Genomic DNA, 18,528 nt, shown 5'->3' with positions numbered 1-18,528 from the left:
TGGGCTAAGGGCCTGAGTTCTTCCTGGCAGCAGGGGTATTGTCTGTTTGTATGAAGCTCAGGGCAAGGCAGTCATGTTGGCATCTTTTCTCCTCTAGCTACAAGCTTAGTTCCTGTCATGGCTCCTTTGCCAACCCCAGAGCCAGAGCCTTCACCCAGGGAAGGGGCAGAGCCGGAGTCCCGGACATCAGGGGTCTCCACTCGGTACTCCCCACGGCCCCAATATAACAAGCGGATGAGAGGCAGGTGCCTCATTCACGTCTACCTGGAGAATGAAAACACAACACAGTATAGGAGCATCCTGGTGAGTCTTCGAGCAGGGGAGTCTCCTGGGAGCCCACAGTGGGGAAGACCGAGTCCACAGCAAACACTTTGGACTAGGCCTGTCTTCTTGAACTGGAGCTTCTGGAAGGTCAGGAAGGAGAGCAGAAAGTGAGCAAGAGAGAGGCGGGAGTGCAGCAGCATGCCAGGTCTGGGTGCGAGTTTTGGGGTGTGCAGGTCAGAAGTGCAGGAGTGAGTGCTGGGTCAGAGGAGGTCAGAGAAATATCGAGGGTACAGGCCATCCTCTACTGACCTTGGTATTGAGGAGGAGTATATTGAACCGTGGAGGTTGAAGCACAGGAGTTGGCAGTCATTTTCTTGTGTGTGGGAGGGGATATGTTGCTGGTTGAAGGGAAGGGAGCCATTGTAGAATGATTAGGGTGGGTAGGTGTGGGTCACAGACAACTGGGGGCCTTGGAGGGGCCCATTAGTGTTCTAGTTTGCATGTATGTGAATAGAGATTTAGCGGCTCTCTCTGCAGAATTTTCCTGGGTGTGGAGTATCCATCATGAGACTCTGGTGTCCACCTCCAGGGGAGCCATGTTGAACCACTGCACCTGCTGGGTCCGAACCTCCTGACACCCTAGCAAGCACTGACACTCTCAAGCCCAGCAGCTTCCATGCCTATCATTAAAGAGTCTTAGTGTGTGTTGTGCCTTGGCTGTCAGGACCAAAGCACCTAGGGTTTGTGCCTGGTCCACACAAAAATGCAGCTGCATCCCAGACCAGAGCAGGGATATGGAAGTGCACTGGACCATTCCTCCCATCTTGATGGGACTAGAGTGTGTCTGTACAAAGCCTTTTGGTCCTTATTCCCTTGTCCCTGTAGGGCATAGCAGGTTGAAGCAAACTCTTGTACCAAGATTGGACTAGAGGCTCATAGGAAGACCCCACATGATCACATGAAGGCCTCAGGTAGCAGGGTATCAAGATGGTGCCCTTGTGTTGAGAGCTCACTTGTCTCTGATTGTCCTTGAGCACTGTCCTCTGGGTAGCTACTCCCAAATTCTCTCTGTGATGAGCTTTCTCCAACTCTGCTCAGGTGACCTGCCAGGACAGGGCTCCAGTCATCATCCGCAGGGCCTTAGATGCACACTTGCTCCAGCAGGAGAATCCAGAAAACTACGAGCTTCTGCAAATTGTCTCGAACCATCAGAGTAAGTGGAGCCATCAGAGGGTAGGGAGCAGTGAGTCACAGTGGGCTCACGATAACTGGGAGACAAAACACAGTGTGCGTTAGCCCAATGCCCAGGAAGAGTATGGTGGGACTTGTGCACAAAACAAAGTGTAATGATGGGGCATAAATCTGCAGGTTCTTCATGTTCCCCAGGGGCTGTGGACCTGCCTAACATGTTTTCTTTCCTTGGCCTGAGGAGGTATTGCAAAGCTATTATCCACAAGGGGCCAAGAAGAGAGGCTTCTTTGTCTTGTGTCAAAGAAGACAGACAACCACAGGGTGCCTACTTTGGCGGCCTTTCCTGACCAGGATGAGTACATGAGAAAATGAGTTCAATTAAGAATCATTTCTGGCTTCCAATCTTTCTATACATTGCAAACTGAGTCCACTTAGGACCAGAGGCCATTACTAGAGAGAAGAGTGTGGTAGAATAGAACCCTTCACAGCTGTAAACTCTTCTTAGAGAGAGAGAGAGAGAGAGAGAGAGAGAGAGAGAGAGAGAGAGAAGAAGAAGAAGAAGAAGAAGAAGAAGAAGAAGAAGAAGAAGAAGAAGAAGAAGAAGAAGAAGAAGAAAGAGGAGGAGGAGGAGGAGGAGGAGGAGAAGGACAAGGATGAGGAGGACGAGGAGAAGGAGGACAAGGAGGAGGAGAAGCAGGAGTAGAAAAATGAAAATAAGTTGAAGGAGGAGACCATGAATAAGAAGGTCAAGATGACTAAGAAGAAGCATGAGGAGAAGATGAAGAAAAACAGGAACAACAAGGAGAAACACAAGCTGAACAAGAAGTATAACAATAAATTGATTAAAAATGTGAATGAGAATTATACTCATGAGGAGGAAATGCAGAAGTGGGGAACTCAAGAGAAATATATTGCTCTGGATGGCACAGCCCTGCTGTGGACATCCTCCACCTACGCTCAACACACCTCCAAACCATACCCCTCCAATTAGTGTAGCCCTGTATGCCTGGATGAATCCACTGGCAAGGTGGAGGCACACACCATCAAGTGCTTTTCCCCAAACCCCCCTGTGATCATTGCTGCAGTGGGGAGAAAACCTTGAACACGTGAGTCTTTGGGGACCAATCCAGATACAAAGTCTAGCTGTTTCTCTTTGTTGGGTCCAACGTGAACTAAGAGGGTCTGGGGCACAAGGGGCTATTTCCTTGAAAGGTGTTCCTGTAGTGGACCTCCTGTGCATAGAGGGTCCTCAGGGAGGAATCAGTGGGGAGTCTTTGGTGGAACAGTAGCTGGATTCGGGGGCTCTCAGGTCTGTGTGTGAGACCTGAGCTGGCAGAGGCTCTCAGTTGTGGGGGATGTTGGGTAGTGTCTTCCTAGAGTGTCACCTACCACGCCTCTGCCCCTGCCTCTCCAGAGCTAAGGATCCCTGCAGATGGAAACGTATATTATGCCCTGGATGGCAGAGTGGATTATAACTTTCTTCTTCGGGAAACAGCTGCCAGCAAGTTGTTTAAAGTCAAGCCAAAGAAGGTAAACAGCCACCTTCTTCAGTCTTTACTCCTGGTGCCACTCCACATCCTCCATGGGGACAAGAACCTCAGGTTCTGGATAGATGTTGTAGAATGCCCACAGAGCCAATGCCAGGCTGGGTGGGGTGCAGGTGCTGGGCTTTGCTGATGTTGTCATCCCCCACAGTTCTTGGAGCCTTCTGTGGCAGTGGCATCCAGGATCCCAGCAGCTGTGAGCAGCAGCTCTGCGGTGGCTGCAGGACCATTACCCCAGGCAACCCAAAGCAATGAGTGCTGCATGAGAAAAGTCACCAGTAGCAGCTCCTCACTGCTTCACCCCAGCGAGCAGGTGGAAGACAGCCGCTTTGTTCACGTCCTCCTAGAGGGACAGAGCCTGAGGGAGACAAAGCGCATCCTGGTAAGCCCGACAGCAGGGCTGCCTCCTGGGTGTCCACACAGTGGAAGGCAGGAGACACAGCTAACCCTGGGGCTGTGGTGGGAAATTAAGAAGAGAGAGGTCAGTCTTAAGGGCTTGACCTGAGGGGGGAGAGCCTCAGCATACCCAGCTTCACCGGTGAGTGGGCCTGTGTATTGTGGGTTTGGCAGGCCAGAAGTGCAGATGGAAGTGCTGTGGACAGATGAAGGCAGAGATATGTCCAGGGTGCAGGCTGCAGTGCCTAGAACTTGGTATTCTCAATGAGTGAGGTTGGAGCAGAGGAGCTGGCAGTGACTTGTCACATGTGTAGGAGGGGTTGTGTTGCTGGTGGCAGGGAAGAGAACCTCCTTAGCATGACTAGGTGTGGAAATTTGGGGTCGGGATCACCTGGGGGGTCATGCCAAAGCTTCGGAACTTCAGCCTTTGCATGTATGTAAATACGGAGCTAAAGGGGTTCTTGGCAGATTTCTATGGATGTGCAGTAGACACGCTAATGCTGCAGGTGTCCAGCTGCAGAGGAGACATGTTCAGTGACTGCCAGTGCTGAGTCAAGTACATCATTACAACCAGACCCGCACCGAGCTTCCAGAGCCCAGGGCCTCTCCAGGCTATCATGAAGCACTCAAGTGCACACTCTTGTATCTGAGTCTGTTTTGTGTAGTGGCAGTCAGGACCAAAATTTTCAGTGCATCTGCCTCTTCTACCCACAAAGGCAGCCTGCATCCCAGAGCACACTTGGTGCGCAGATCCCTGGCCCATTGCTGCCATCTCAGTGAGATGAGAGTGTGTCTGTGCATAGGCAGTTTGGTCTTTGACCTGAGTGGAATGTGGCTCCCCAGGGGGAGGGGAGATGGCAGGTACAGGCAGATATTTGTACCAGGATTGTTCTAGTAGCACGTTGCAAGAACCCAGGGGGTATATGGAGGCCACACTCAGGTAGCAGGATAACAAGATTGTGCCCTTGTATATGTAGCTAAGATTTCTCCTGAATGTTTGACCACAGTCTTCTGGGCAGCTCCTCTAAAAGCCATTCTCTGATGACATTTGTCCCACCCTGATCTAGGTGACATGTCAGGAGAGGGTGACAAGCCTCATCCGCAGGGCCTTGGACCAAAATTTGTTGCAGCATGAGGATGTGGACAACTTCGAGCTGCTGAGAATGATGTCTCTGCATGACAGTAAGTAGGACAATCAGACAGTGGGGAGACATGATCCACAGTGGGCTCAGGATAACTCACAGCCAAGAGAAAGTGGGCCTTGGCCCTAAAATAGCCAGAGTGTGGTGGGCCTGGTGCAGGAAACCAAGTGCAGTGATGGGCGTGTCCAATGTGGAGGTGTTCAATGAGGCCCCAGGGGGCTGCTGGACCTCCCTAAACGTGTTCTCCCCTGGACCTGGTCTGGCAATGCAAAGGTAATATCGATGAGGGCAAGGCAGAGAGAGGCTCAATCCATCATCAGTTTGGTTTATGGCTCACTGATAAGGATGCCTTCAAAGGAAGAGGAGCAGAGCATGGGTCCTGATTGGATGAGCATTGCTATGGACGGAAGCAGCACAGGTCCCAATCCATGGCCAGGATATGAGAAGTCCTGCCTACTCAAGAATGTCAGGATTGCAGCAACTAGGAACAGGACTCAGTGAAGAGGAAGTCAAGGCCAGGGGACACCCTGTTTGGGTTCTTTTGGGAACAATTCCAAATCCTCTGTGCCTGGGTGCCCATCTCCTGAAGATATCAGAATGGCCAGGTTATTATTCCTTCCAGCAACAAAGAAGGGCATCTGAAGAACAGAGGCCACAATGCTGAGCTGTCCACAATGCCAGTGCTCTTTCCTTTCTTGTGAGCCCGACACTCCTAGCCTCCACCATCCCAGCCTGTCCACAGTAGAACCCACCATCTGTCGGGCGCGTAAGTGAGTTTTCCCATTTTCACACACCGCCTCATTTGAGTTGGCTCTGTCTCACACATGAGGAAGACTGAGGTGCAAGGAGCTGGGCAAGGGGCAGTGTCTGCGAATCTCAGGGACTTGGGAGGCAGTGCAGGGGGATGGGGATTTCCAAACAGCCTCAGAAACTTCGGGAGACCCTGTACCCAAGTAAAAAGGCCTGGGAATGGTCTCAGTGCTTAAGTGCCTCTGGTTTTATCCCTAGTAAAAAAATAAGCCAGTCAAAAGGAATTACCAAACCGAGAATCTACAAAGGTGATTTCAGAAACAGACTTTCAACCCAAGCATCAGTTGAGAGCAGGCTCCAGACCAGGGGAGGTTTGTGTGTAACAGACGTCAAAAGGGAGGACTACGGGGGGCCTGGAACCCACTAGGTGTGATGGCATCTATGCCTTATGGCAGGAGGGTGGCAGTGATGCTGGCCCTCTCCTAGATTTTGGAAACCTTGTTTTCATTGGGGAAGCTTTATGGAGGTGGAATCTATTTTAGCAATCCTGGTCCAGATGAGGTGCTGACTACCACAGGTAGAAGCCTATCCAGAATGCGGTGTCTTATTCAGTCTTTCCTCACTGTGACGATGACAAAGAAAAGAAGTCACTTGTCTTTGGTCTTGGTTTCACTCCTGGCCATTGATTGAGAACTGATTTCATCTTGGACTACTGAACAGAGGCTGCATCTGGGCAGAAGAGTGTGATTTGAACTCCTTAGGACACCCCACCATTGCCAGAGAAAGAAGGAGAAGGAGGAGGAGGAGAAAGAGACACTCCTGAGTGGGGAGAGTATCACATGATGAAGAGCAGGAGGAAGAAAAAGGAAAAGAAGGAGGTGAACATAAGGAAGGGTGGAGGGAGATACACAAGAAGAAGAACAAGAAGGAATCATGTAAGAACAAGAAAAAGACCCAGAAAGAACTACAAGAAGATGCAGGGTAGAAAGAAGAGCCAGAAGTAGAACAAGAACCAGAATACAAGTACCAAGCAGACAGCTCCTGATGAGAAACAAGGGGAAGGAGAGCGAACCTAGAAAACAATAGAGTTCTCCAGGGCACCACCCTGCTGAAGTCCTCCCATGTCCATGCCCAACACTCCTCTGATGGATACCACCTCCCCTCCGCGTTTTCATCCATGAGTGGATTCATCCGGGGCAAGGGGATGAATTCGCCCACCATCCAACGCTTCCCTGAATGCCCATGTATGAGCATGACTGCCCTGGGGAGAAAGGCCTAAGCACAGGAGCCTTTGCCAATCCTGATGCAGAGCCTAGCAGTGTCCCTTTGGCAGATCCAACCTGCACTGAGAAGTTCTGGGCCCAAGGTGCTGTTTCCATCGCCAGGTGCTCTTTTGGTTTAGAATCCTGTACATCATCTTCTCCAGGGAAGAATCACTGAGGGAGTCTTTGGTGGCACTGTAGCTGGATAGGAGGGCTCTCAATTCTGGTGCAGGCTCGCCCTGGCGGAGACTCTCAGGGGTTGTGGGTGTTTTGTGGTACAATCCTTGAGTGCCATCTAACAATTCTCTCCACTTCGCTCTGCAGAAATCAAGGTCCCTGACCACTCACTCATGTATCTGTCCATGAATCCACAAATAAAATATTATTTCATCGTGAGGAAACGCCTCGAGGTCAAGGGAAAGGAGGTAAACACCTACCTTATTCAAGCTGTACTTGTGCTGCCATTCCACTCCCACCTGGGGAAATAAGAAACCTGAGCACCTGCACATATGTGCTAGAAGCCCATAGAGCCACCTGACAGGCTGGAGTGGCTTTCTGTTTCTGGGTTTGCTGATGTTTTATCCCCCACAGTTCTCAGAATCAACCTGCAAGTCCTCCAGGCCGCTTTCCCACAAGCAGGTGGGAGACACCTGCTTAATTCGTGTCCACTTAGAAACACAAAGTCCAAAGATGGCCAAGACTGTTTTGGTAAGCCTGGGAGCAGGGGTGTCCCCTGGTGCTTACACCTGGGTGGGGAGCAGACACTGGTCCAATACCATGGACTACTCATGCCCTCTTGAATTTGGAGCTTCTGGATGATCAGGAGGATAGATGGGAATCAAGAAGGGAGAGGTCAGTGTGAAGGGCTGGAGCTGAATTGAGGGAGAGCAGCAGCTTGTCCACCGCCATGTCTGAGGGAGTCTGTGTGTCAGGTGGCAGCATGCAGTCCAGAAGGGCAGAGGCAGGTATGTGTGACAGATGAGAACAGGCCAGGACCTAGGTTGCAGGTTCCCCTGTATGGGATGTTGACGTCTATGGAGGAGGACAGCAGTGTGAGGTTCTGCATGTTCCTTGAACAAGGAGCTGAGAGGGTCTCTCTGCAGAGTCGATATAGATGTGGAGCAAGCACACTAAATGTCCAGGTAACCCAATGACCACCCTTGCTGGATGAGGTGCCCTCCTACACCCCAGCCAGCACTGAGCCTCTGGAGGCCAGGAGCTCTCCTGGCTATCTTTTGTCATTCCTGTGTGTGGTCATGTTCCTGGGTCTGTTTTTGGCCCTGGAATCCAGACCAAAGCCTCTAGGTTTTGTGCCTAGGCCATTCCCAATGCTGCCTGCATCCTGGGGCAGACCTGGGATCTTAGAGACTATTGTCCCATTCCTCCCAACTTGTGGGATGAGATTGCATCTGTATGCAGATAGTGGGGTCCTTTCACTTCGAGAGAAATGCAGCTCCACAAAGAGCAATGGCAGGCCCAGGAAGTCCTATGTACAAGGATTGGGCTAGTAGCCTATGGGAAGAGCCCACGCGATGAGCAGGAGTTCAGCCTCAGGTAGTAGGGTCATGGATGTTGCCCTTGTATTTAGAGTGGAGGTGCCTCCAGAATGCCCCTGCCCACTGTCCTTGAGTAGTCACTTCAAGGCCCATTTCCTGAAGGCCTGTCTCCCATGCTGCTCCAGGTGACCTGCCACGATCGGGCTCCTGTCGTCATCCGCAGGGCCCTCGAGCTACACTTGCTTACTCAGGAGAAGCCGGAGGAATATGAGCTGGGCCAAATCATCTCTCACCATCAGAGTAAGTGGGACAATCAGATGACAGAGAGCAAGGGTCAGGATGTGTACTCAGGTCAACTCTTAGCACCAAAGAGTAGTCTCTGACCCCCAAGAACACTCCAACAGGGTGTGTTGGGCTCGTGCACAAAGCCAACTGCACTTCTGCTGGTGTAAGCTCTCCAGGTGTTTTGGTATACCCCAGTGGCTAGTGCGGCTCCCCACCAGGTGCCCTGCCCAGGACATGAGCAGGCATCTAAAGCTGACATCATTGAGGAGTGAGGAGGAAAGCCTCTTTCCAGGAGCAGTATGGTTCTGTGGTCTGGGATATGAGTGGTTTCAGAGGAACATGGGAATGCATGGGCTAAAGATGGAACTGGAATTTTGTGGACTGAAGCAGTAGGATTGAAAGCCTTCTGTGTGACCAGAAAACCACTGCCTTGGCAGAGAATTGCCAAGATTCTAGCAAGCAGTAACAGGATGAAATTGGGAAGAAAACACAGCCTGGGAGACAGCTTGAATCATCTGTTTTTGCATAAATTCCATGGTCTTCCGCACCTGAGTCCACTAGCCAAGGAGTGATCACAATAGCCAGGTTATGATCCCTAACTAAAGTCAGATGAGGGCTTCCTGAGCACGTAGCCACAGAGCTCATCTGATAATTATGTCAGCGCTTTTTCATTGGTTGGTTGGTTGGTTTTTGTGAGCCAAACACCTCAGCAGCCATTATCCTAGCCTATGTATGCTAAAGACCACCATCCCAATGAGTTCTAGGATCACTTGTCTCCTATCTTAACCTACTGTTAGGTTAGTAGAATCAATGGAAGAGGAAGTCTGTCTGGGGCCTTGGTAGCCTAAGAAATTCATAGCAGAGATCCCCACATCCAACCCAGAAGGGATGGAGAACAGGCTCTAGGTTAGAGGAGGGCGACAGGAAAGAGGTGTTCAGAGGAAGGAGAAGCTGGCTGTTGTATTCCCCCACTCGGGGTCTTGGCACCACTGGGCCATACACCATGTTGGAGGGAAGCAGTCCCTTTGCTGGTCTTTGGAATCATTGTTCTCAGGAGGGCAGCATTTGGAATGTGGCCTCCATTCTCAGAAGCCTGGTTCACATGGAGGCAGGCTCCACCAATGCAGAAGCGTGGCTCTAATGTGGTATCCGTGCTGGTCAGCCTGTCCTCACTGTGGCCATACTTGAGGAATCCTAGGCCTTTTCTCTGGGTTTCATAGCTTTCTCTTTGGTTGTGCACTGAGGCTGTCCATAAAGCTCTAGTGTGTGGCAGTGAAGAGCTCCTCAGCCCTTGCCAAACAGGCATAGACTGGGAGAGAGAGAACAAGGCTGGGAGAGAGGGAGAGAGAGAAAGACGGAGAGGAGAAGGAGGACCTCTACTTGGAGAATGAGGATTCAGTGGAGCCAACAGGGACAAGGTACTGTTGCCCAGGGCGCACCCCTGTTTAGGTCTTCCTCCAAGCATGCTCAACCTTTCTTCCAGTCCCTCCCACCTCCCAGTAGTGTATTCATCTTGAATGAGAATTTCATGTTGACATCAGAGCACTCACCATCCAATGCTTCCCTCCAAACCCACCTGTGAAGATGGCTCATGTGGCGGTCTGAATCTTCGGCACAGGAGCCTTTTGTGGGAGATTTCAGATGCAAACCCTAGTGGTGTGCTTTGGCAGATGCAAGAGGACCTGGGATGTTTTGGAGTCCAAAGCCTTTGGTAGGAACAGACATTAGGTCTGTTGAAGCGCTCTGCCTAGTTTTTTTTCAGGGAGGACTGTGCAGGCTATCTTGTTGGTATTGGCGCTGAATTGGAGAGCTCTCAGGTGTCTGGCTCAGTTAGTTTCTGGCACAGGCTCTCAGATGTTGGGGTGTCCCAGGGAGCACCTCCTGAGCCACCTTATTTTGTACACCCCTCTCTCCCCAGAGCTGAGGATTCCAGCGCAGGCCAACGTATTTTACGCAAAGAACCCTCACACAAAACCCAACTTCGTGCTGAGGAAAAGGAGCCTCTCCCAAAAGAATGATGAGTGGATCCAGCCTCAACCTCCCTCTCGTCCTGCAAAGAAGGCTCCAGCCCTCCTGAGGATGCTTGCAAAACCATTCTGCTGCTGTGTGCCTGGGCGGGGCTGAGGCAGCCCAGGAATATTTACATTGATTACTATTTGCTTCAAAGTTTGAATCTATAGTTTGCCATTGTCTTTGACCTTGTTTAGTAACACAGTTGTTACCCTATCCTGTATTTGTTGTTTCCATTAATATATTATTATTTTAAAATATATATGTTTTTGTTACCTGATCTACTGTGATGATTTGTTACCTGATCTACTGTGATGGTTTTTGATCAAAATTGTGCATTTGATGATAATGAATGCCATGCATTTAGGAACCTGTAGACTCTAGACAATGAATGAATGTCTACTGTTGCATGGACTGGTCTGCAAAGTCCTGTAGCATTTGAGCTTGTGTGAGGGCTTTATAGGGCTTGCAAAAAGTCCAGGTCAGATGGTCCTGCATGAAGCTTAGCTCCTAGTGGTCTCCTCCACAGCATAAGGGCCAAGGAGAAACCCACTTCCACACAGAAGATGGGAAGCTACCTTATGAAGGTGATCGTAGGTGTGGGACCCTCTTGCTAGGACCCTTTTTCTATTGGGCCAAAACTGTGCTCTGAATGAGCTTGCTGAGAAGAGCTTGGAATTTCCTGATTGAAACAGTTCATGCAAGCTGCTTCCACTTGCAGGAACAAAGCGTGTTCTTGTTGAGCACTTTGGGCTGTCCCAGGTTGAACTAGAGTGTGTCAGAAGCACTTGTAATGATTGGCATTCACGGTTTCACATTGAAGCCTCTGTGCCATCTGTCAACCACTGATGGCTGCAAGTGGGTGCCCTGCCTTTCAATGAGTTTTCTGAAAAAGTAGGAGTTTTGAAGAACTGATCTTCTCAGCATTCCCCTTGCCTCCCCAAGTTGGGTGATGTCAATTATACAGGCTTCCTTGGGAGCACACATTTTATATTGGGCTGGAATTGGAGTCTGGATGTGATTGCTGAAAATAGCTGGGGAATGGGAGAATGGAAGCTGTTTGCTGCAAGCAGTTTCAATTTGCTTTGTTGATTAACTTTGTTATAAGTGAGCACATGCTATTTTTTTTTTCCTGTGGACCTAGAAGAATTCAAAACTGCTTCTTACAGGTGACAGGCATGCTTACACATTGAAGCCTCTGTGCCATTGATAAAAAAACAGTTCACTCATGTGGGCACCTGCACTTCAAGTGAATGTTGTAAACAAGTGTGACAAATGGATGTCAGTGAGACTTTGGAGAACTGATCTTTTCAGCTGGTCCTCTTTTCCCCTGAAAGTTGGTGATGCTAGATTCAAGAGAACTCTTTCTGGCACCCTTCGTGTTTCATGCCTGAACTGTGCTCTGAAAGTTCTTGAGGAGAACAGCTTAGAAGTGCAGAAGTGAAGCTGTTTGTGGAAGCAGCTTCAAGTGGCACAAGCTAACTTGTTCTCAGTGAGCACATGGGGATTTTCCCTGGTTGAAGCAGTGTGAATGAGAATGGCTTCTCAGAGCTGGTAGGCATGTTTGCATTTGGCAAACTTTGCCATCTGTCACCCAGAGTTCCTTGCATGAAACCTCCATTTCCAGTGTTTTCAGAAAGGTCTGATGAGTGGGTTTCCATGGAATTTTGTGGAATTGATCTTTTCAGGCAGTCCTCATTGCCTTCTCAAAATTGTTGATCCTGGTGCAAGGGCTCTCTTGTCAGCCAACATTGTATTTTGGGCCTGACCTCGGCTCTGAATGTACTTGCTGTACTTCCCATCTTTCCTCTCTCTGGTCCACTCCTCAGATCCCATCCTCCTTTCAATAGGGCCTCATCCAGGAAGCCTGCCCATGTGCCTCCCACTTGATTTCAACTTCTCCAGTGCACTTATTTTCAAAGCAGAGACTCCCAGGAGAGAGGGCTCTCCATTCTGCACACTGAAATTTCTCACCAGGGAGGACTCCTCCATGCTTGGATGGCAGGGCTGCAATCACCTGGAGGTCATTTAAGACTTCAGTGAGAGATAGCAAAAGCAGGGGTAGGGGATGGGGTTATGGCTCAGAGGTAGAGCACTCACCTCACATGTGCAAGGCCCTGGGTTCGATCCTCAGCACCACATAAATAAATAAATAAATAAAGTTATTAAAAAGAAAAGCAGGGGTGATGGTGGATATACAACAAGCCTCTGAGATGTTCTTTCCATGTCAGGAGGTAGCAGGACATTGGAGCAATGCCTGTGCATCCACTGCTCAGTTCCATCTTGGGGGCAGACCCAGCACTGCAAGTTGATGAGGAACAGGACATAGGAAAGCCATTTACTGCAGATGATACGATTGAGCATCTGGCTCATCCCAGAGGATGGGGGGAGGCAGATGCAAGCCAGGCTTGGAGGACCCCATGGAGTACCACCAGGTGACCAACAGCCAGTTCAAAACTCTATTGTTCCTTAGAAAACTTGGATTAGAACCACCATTTGGCCCAACTACCCCACTCCTCGATCTATACCCAAAGGACTTGATATCAGCATACTGTAGAAAGGCAGCCACACCAATGTTTATAGCAACTCAATTCACTATATCTAAACTGTGGAGGCAACCTAGATGTTCTGCTGTGGATACAAAAACATTATCCTATATAAACACAATGCACTAATGCTCAGCGTTAAAAGAAAATATAATGATACCATTTGCAGGTAAATGAATGGAGTTGGAGACTATCATGCTAAGTGAAGTAAGCCAATCCCATAAACCCAGAAGCTGAATGTTCTTTCTTAAGAACTAGATGCTGATCCAAAATGGGGGGAATGTGAGAAATGGAGAAATTTTGATCAAATGGGAGGGAGGAGAGGGAAGGATGTATGGGGCAGGATAGATGGTGGAATGAGATGGACATTATTCCCCCAGGTACATGGATGAGTAACATAAGGTGCAATGCTACATCATGACCAATTAGGTAAATGAAAAGTTGTGTTGCAATAGTGTACAGTGAATCCAAATGCATTCTTGCCGGGGTCCTGCCCTAGCGGGGTCCAGGGAGTCCTGAAGGATGAGTGGCGTCGGCGAAAAGATGAGACAGGAGTCGTTCCATTGGAGCAATCTCCAGAGAGAGAGCTAATGCAGCTTTCTCTGGGTCATCTTTTATTACAATTTTTCTCATCATTATAGATTCAGAATACGTCATTGATTATATAATTTAAAACTTTGCCGAGACATGACATTTCCTTAACCATGATCAGGGGTACAAAAAATGTAACATTAATTTACATTTTTCCAGAATATGACCTTCAGTTATGTAATTATTAAAAGTACAGCATCATTAATAAAATACATCACTAATTTACATTTTTCAGATTTTCCCAAGATTTACTATTTTTCCCGAGATATGTTATATTCTTATTAACTAATGCCAAACTACGTAACCAGACTCTAAGTCTCCTAACCAATCATTAACCTAAAGTACACTTGTACTTTATTTCTAATCTAAAATTCCCATCTAAAAGAGTCCCTTTAAATCTTATATTTAAAATATCCTAAAGTTTATGAAGCATGTGTGAGGCCCTAGGTTCCATCCCCAGTATCAAAACAAATAAAATAAAAATCCCAAAGCCATATACCCTTTGAAAGATGGAGGTGTGGATGTGGCAAGCCGTCATCAGGGCTCACCCCTTATTACACATCAGAGAATTCATACTGGAGAGAACCTTGGGGGGGGTGTGTCGGGGGTGGAGCCATCCCTTCAGAAGCCGGAGAGCTCCCCCTGCTGGTTACAACCCTGGAATGTGGACCATGTGGGGAGCCTCTGCTGGCTCTTCTGCTCTCTGTTATACTGGATAATTTGTAGAACAGTCACCTTTTAGGCAAGTGGGTCTATCAAGCTCCTAGTCTACCATGCTAGAAGTTAGTATTATTAAGATTTTTGTTTTGAGATGGGATCCTGCTGTTTTGCCCATGCTGGTCTTGAATTCCAGCAATCCTCCTGCCTCAGAGTGTGGGACTACAGGTGCATGCCATTGTGCCTACCTCTAGAGCAACTCTTTGAATTTGGTAAAACTGAGAAAACCTACTAGTATAACTCAGAACTCAGCATACATCAATTCCTCACCCCAGAGAAAAACCCTGGGAGCTGAAGGAATGTGAGGAAAATTCCTTTCAGATTTGAAATCCACTACATGAGCTGAAAGGAAGCTGAAAATGGCCTGCCCGGTGCCTTCTACCTGCGGAGGCCAGTGTTTAACTGTGCCTGTCCTTGGTCACCACATCCTGTGGATCACGGGGAGGGGTGTCACAGGTGCCAGAGTGACAAGGCTGAGCAGGTGGACAGCCATCAGTGACCTAGCCCAGCCATGATTAGGCTAAGGAGATGGATCTTTAGAGAACATTGCCCTGCAGACCTTCCTGGGCTGGCCTCCTCCCCTGGGTTCAGCTGTAGTTTGGGGATGAGACTGAAGGCCCTTGATATAGGACACCCTGTGTCCTTGTTTCTCTGTAGCACATTACCTTCTCTGTGAGGCCACAAGTAGTCTGTATCTGAGCAAGAAGCAATTCCCATTGCAACTGCATGCTACTAGATTTGGAATTTTTGGAATGAAATCTTCTTTTAAGATTAAAACTACTAAAATATGGCTGTCATAAAAAATAAAAACCTCAAAAACATTATTCTAAATGAAAGACAGCAGATATCAGAGTCCATATTATATGGTTTTATCCTTAGGAAATGTCCAGAAAAGGACATTTTTCAGAGACAAATGAGATTTAGTGGTGTCCTGAGAATGGCAAATGAGAGTGACCACAATGTTATGGGGGGGGGGGTTCTAAAATTGAATTACGGAGATGATTCAATGTTTTGGTAAATTACTAAATCTCTGAAGTGTGGAGAGCCACAGTGAATGACCACACCTTCCAGAGGGTCTCTGGTCTTGTGATAACCATTTAAGTAATTTTCTGTTCATCATCTCACCACTCTTATCAGTTGCTGAAGGTCATGTCTCATGCTTCCTCTGAGAAGGGAGCTTCCAGTGGGTTCTCACCAGTTGGGAGTTACTTTGAAAAAAGAATTTGACTTTCCCACGTTTTCTCAGTGCACCTGGCTGATTTCATATTTTTGTACTAGCTGAAAAGCTTTCCTTCTAGAAAACTGCCAATTAAACATTTCCTTAGAAAAATGTAATGGTGCCTCCTGTTTTTCAAATTCAGAAATAGATTAGCATAGTTTCATCTTTAGAATAGTGTGGTGTGGGTTTTTTTGTGTGTAATAGAAATTGAGTGCTTTTAGATTTTGCACTGTAATAGTTTCTGATGCCAACTGCTCAGAATTGGGATAAACTTCATGGGTTAAAAACATGGTAGTTTACAAGGCTGCCCTCACAGATTGAGGAGTCCCCAGACCACCTTCACTTCTGAGAGCTGGCTACAAAATGGGGATTTAAGACCCCATTTTAATTTAATGACCTCATTCCACTCATTCTAACAAGCCTTTGGACATTCCCCACCTTACTGGCTACAAATTCAGGTATACATACCTAACTGATTACACACAGCTCGACTCAATTAGCATTATCTAGATACAACAGTCAGCCAATAAGGAATCCCCACCAACTTAATGACTTGGTGGCATTGTCTTACAAACCACTCCTCCTGGCAAACTGCCAGGCGCCATCTTGATTTGCGGTCCCCAACAAACATGTAACAAACATGAAGATTACAGACATTCCTCAATAAACAACTGCAGTGTATCACTCCTGCTTATAGACTCCCTGTTGAGGAGACTGGAAACCAAAGTCTCTGTCTAACACAGCAGGGGTGAGCTCAGCTACAATTACTAAGGAAGAAGAGGGGGACAGGAATCTGTGCCAAATACTCCAAGACATTTGGAGGTCACCTCAATGACCTTCTCTGGGACTTGGTTTTCTTCTCTAGAAGAGGAAGGGCTTTGCCCATGTGGAAATAAAGGCCTTTCAAATAAGAGCAGTCAGAGATGATTCAGAGGTTCCTATAACCAAGTCATCAGCCACCTCCACCTGCAGCAGACATCCAAATGCATGCAGGGAGTGAGACACCTTTACAATGGAAAAAAAATAATAAAAGGAAGCTCAGGTGTGCCCCAGGTTGAGAGCTGTGGGCGTGGAAAACTGGGCTGACCTAGCTGGGAGCAGGACATCTCATGTGGCTGCTTCAGGGAGATATGTGACTTTCCATGGTTGGTCCTGAGTTGGTAGTGGGGGCAAAAGACAGAGGAGCTACAGTGATTGACCAAGTTCAGGCCATGTCTGAGATGACTGCTGCACACGTCACCTTCTGGCTTCCAGGATGGTTGCTGAAGAAGTGTGAGCCAGACCTGTGGCTCAGTGGTGTGGCCATCTTCCGCTTGTGTGCTTATGGATCCCCCTTCTGCTCATTCTCTTGCTGGAGAGAGGCTGGCCAATTCAGGGACCACTAGAGATGCTATCTTCACCACGTGGGGAATGTTCCATTGTTCATGTACACCGTAGCACATGATCTTGTTATATCTTCTTCATAATATCTGATAAGAAATGGTAGCCGTGCAGAAGAATGGAGCAAATTGTTCTCTTTAATGTGACGTCTAGCCTGTTCATTGATCCAAGTTCAGAAAGAAGCGCAGATGCCACCACGTCAAGCCAATGAGAAATCCAGAGCAATGCAGCAGCCCATCACTTCCTGTGCCAACGCACAGACACAGATCTGTATCCCAGGGAGAGCTGCTGTCAATAACTTATTCCAGAGTTAGTGATACTTTTGTTAGTGGTTCCTTGAAAGGTCCTTTGCAAGGAGGTTCAACCTTTCCCCTGTGACTCTTAATAGACAAAATCTTGTGGTTTAATGTAACAAAGAGGGTCTTTAGGAAGATGCTGTGGGAAGGATCTAGACCCAAGTCCTTTGCAGTACTTTTCCATGCCTGAGAATAGCAGTGTAGATTTATCATTGGAGGCAAAACCCCTAAGTAAGTGGGCCTTACTGTACCAGTTCTCAGGGGAAGAATTGATGTGTCCCAAGTGAGTGAATCTTATGGCCATAAGGAATTCTGTGAGTAAAACCTTTAGCTAGGAGTTCAAGGGTTTCTAAAAAATTTGCTCATTTTAATTTAAGAATAATGTTGGCTCTTTCAAGCTTTCTGGGAGATTATGTATGGTAAAAACAGTGTCATTTTTAAACATGGGGTAATGCCTTATGGAGTTCTAATGATTCCTGTAAAATATGTGCCTTGATCACTTGATATGAGTTAGGAGCCTCAGGTTGGGGGAAAAAAACCAAGCAGCTGCTAGTGGTTGTAAGGACTGTGCATGTTTAGCAAGGAAATGCTTCAGCTCATCTTGAAAACAGATATACATTGATGCATACATATTCCAACTCTTTAAGAATGGAAGCTGGGTAAGACCCACCTGAAGGTGTGCAGGGTGGCCCCGGAGGCTTTGGCTCCTGGCCATGCCCCACCTTTACAGGATTTCCAGAATTATGCTGACAGGTGATCCATAACCTGAAAATAACCTGTTAAAAAGCTCCCTTTTAAAAGTTCCTTCTCCAATACTAATTTAAGATAGTGACCAAGTTGTCTGTATTATGATGGGCAACTACATGGAGAAATTTAGATGATATCCATCTGAAATAATCTGATACCAGAAAGCAGCCATTTTGGGAGCACTAGAGATTATCCAAGTGAAGGTTATAATTTTTAATATTATTCTTTTTTCAGAACCAGGGTCTTCACGTTGATAATGTGTAATACTCTCTTTGAATCAGTCTAGATTTACTCTTTGGGGTCCATTTAGGAGCATAACTTTGGCTGAGGCTGCTACTTTGGCATAACTGCTTGCTAGAGCATTTCCTTTCACATCCATGGTGCCATTTCTCATTCTGACTTTGCACGGGCCACAGCCCTGATGACAGCCACTCCTCTAAGAAGGAAGGAAGCTGCATCTACATGTTCCTTAATTTGTTCATTTTTATGGGGGTTCTAGCAGAGGTTAGGAAACCCTCCTTGTTTTCAAAGCATCCTAAAGTCACATGATGCTGCCACGCAAACCTACTCTCAGTGCACATGAGTTGACAAACTCTGTGTAGTAAATGCAGTACATTTTGCCATCTGGTCTGACATTCTCTCAGGTTGACTATATTCTAAAGAGAATTCAAATTAGTGATCACGTATTCTGC

The 18,528-nt window shown here is 47.7% G+C and overlaps 1 protein-coding gene and 1 long non-coding RNA gene across 17 annotated transcripts in view; one reads left to right on the top strand and one right to left on the bottom strand.

Moving 5' to 3' along the window:
- The window catches only part of LOC144369314 (uncharacterized), a 55,094-nt gene extending 44,474 nt beyond the window's left edge, over window positions 1-10,620 (top strand). For 15 of the 16 annotated variants that reach the window (XM_078028870.1, XM_078028872.1, XM_078028875.1 and 12 more), the window contains 9 exons: window positions 98-303; window positions 1,363-1,477; window positions 2,870-2,985; window positions 3,151-3,381; window positions 4,463-4,577; window positions 6,874-6,974; window positions 7,141-7,257; window positions 8,231-8,345; window positions 10,249-10,620. In XM_078028870.1, the coding sequence (XP_077884996.1) occupies window positions 98-303; window positions 1,363-1,477; window positions 2,870-2,985; window positions 3,151-3,381; window positions 4,463-4,577; window positions 6,874-6,974; window positions 7,141-7,257; window positions 8,231-8,345; window positions 10,249-10,454 (1,322 nt within the window). In that variant the 3' untranslated portion in view covers window positions 10,455-10,620. The remainder of the gene's footprint in view (window positions 1-97; window positions 304-1,362; window positions 1,478-2,869; window positions 2,986-3,150; window positions 3,382-4,462; window positions 4,578-6,873; window positions 6,975-7,140; window positions 7,258-8,230; window positions 8,346-10,248) is intronic. The other variant, XM_078028876.1, reaches the window with a different exon arrangement.
- A 2,829-nt stretch (window positions 10,621-13,449) lies between these two features.
- LOC144369318 (uncharacterized) overlaps window positions 13,450-18,528 on the bottom strand; it is a 12,141-nt gene continuing 7,062 nt past the window's right edge. The window contains exon 2 of the long non-coding RNA XR_013428837.1: window positions 13,450-17,061. This is a non-coding gene — a long non-coding RNA (uncharacterized LOC144369318). The remainder of the gene's footprint in view (window positions 17,062-18,528) is intronic.

Source organism: Ictidomys tridecemlineatus, chromosome 12 (genome assembly GCF_052094955.1).
Source record: "Ictidomys tridecemlineatus isolate mIctTri1 chromosome 12, mIctTri1.hap1, whole genome shotgun sequence".
Classification (NCBI taxonomy): Eukaryota; Metazoa; Chordata; class Mammalia; order Rodentia; family Sciuridae; genus Ictidomys; species Ictidomys tridecemlineatus.
This window is presented reverse-complemented; position numbering and strand designations above follow the sequence as displayed.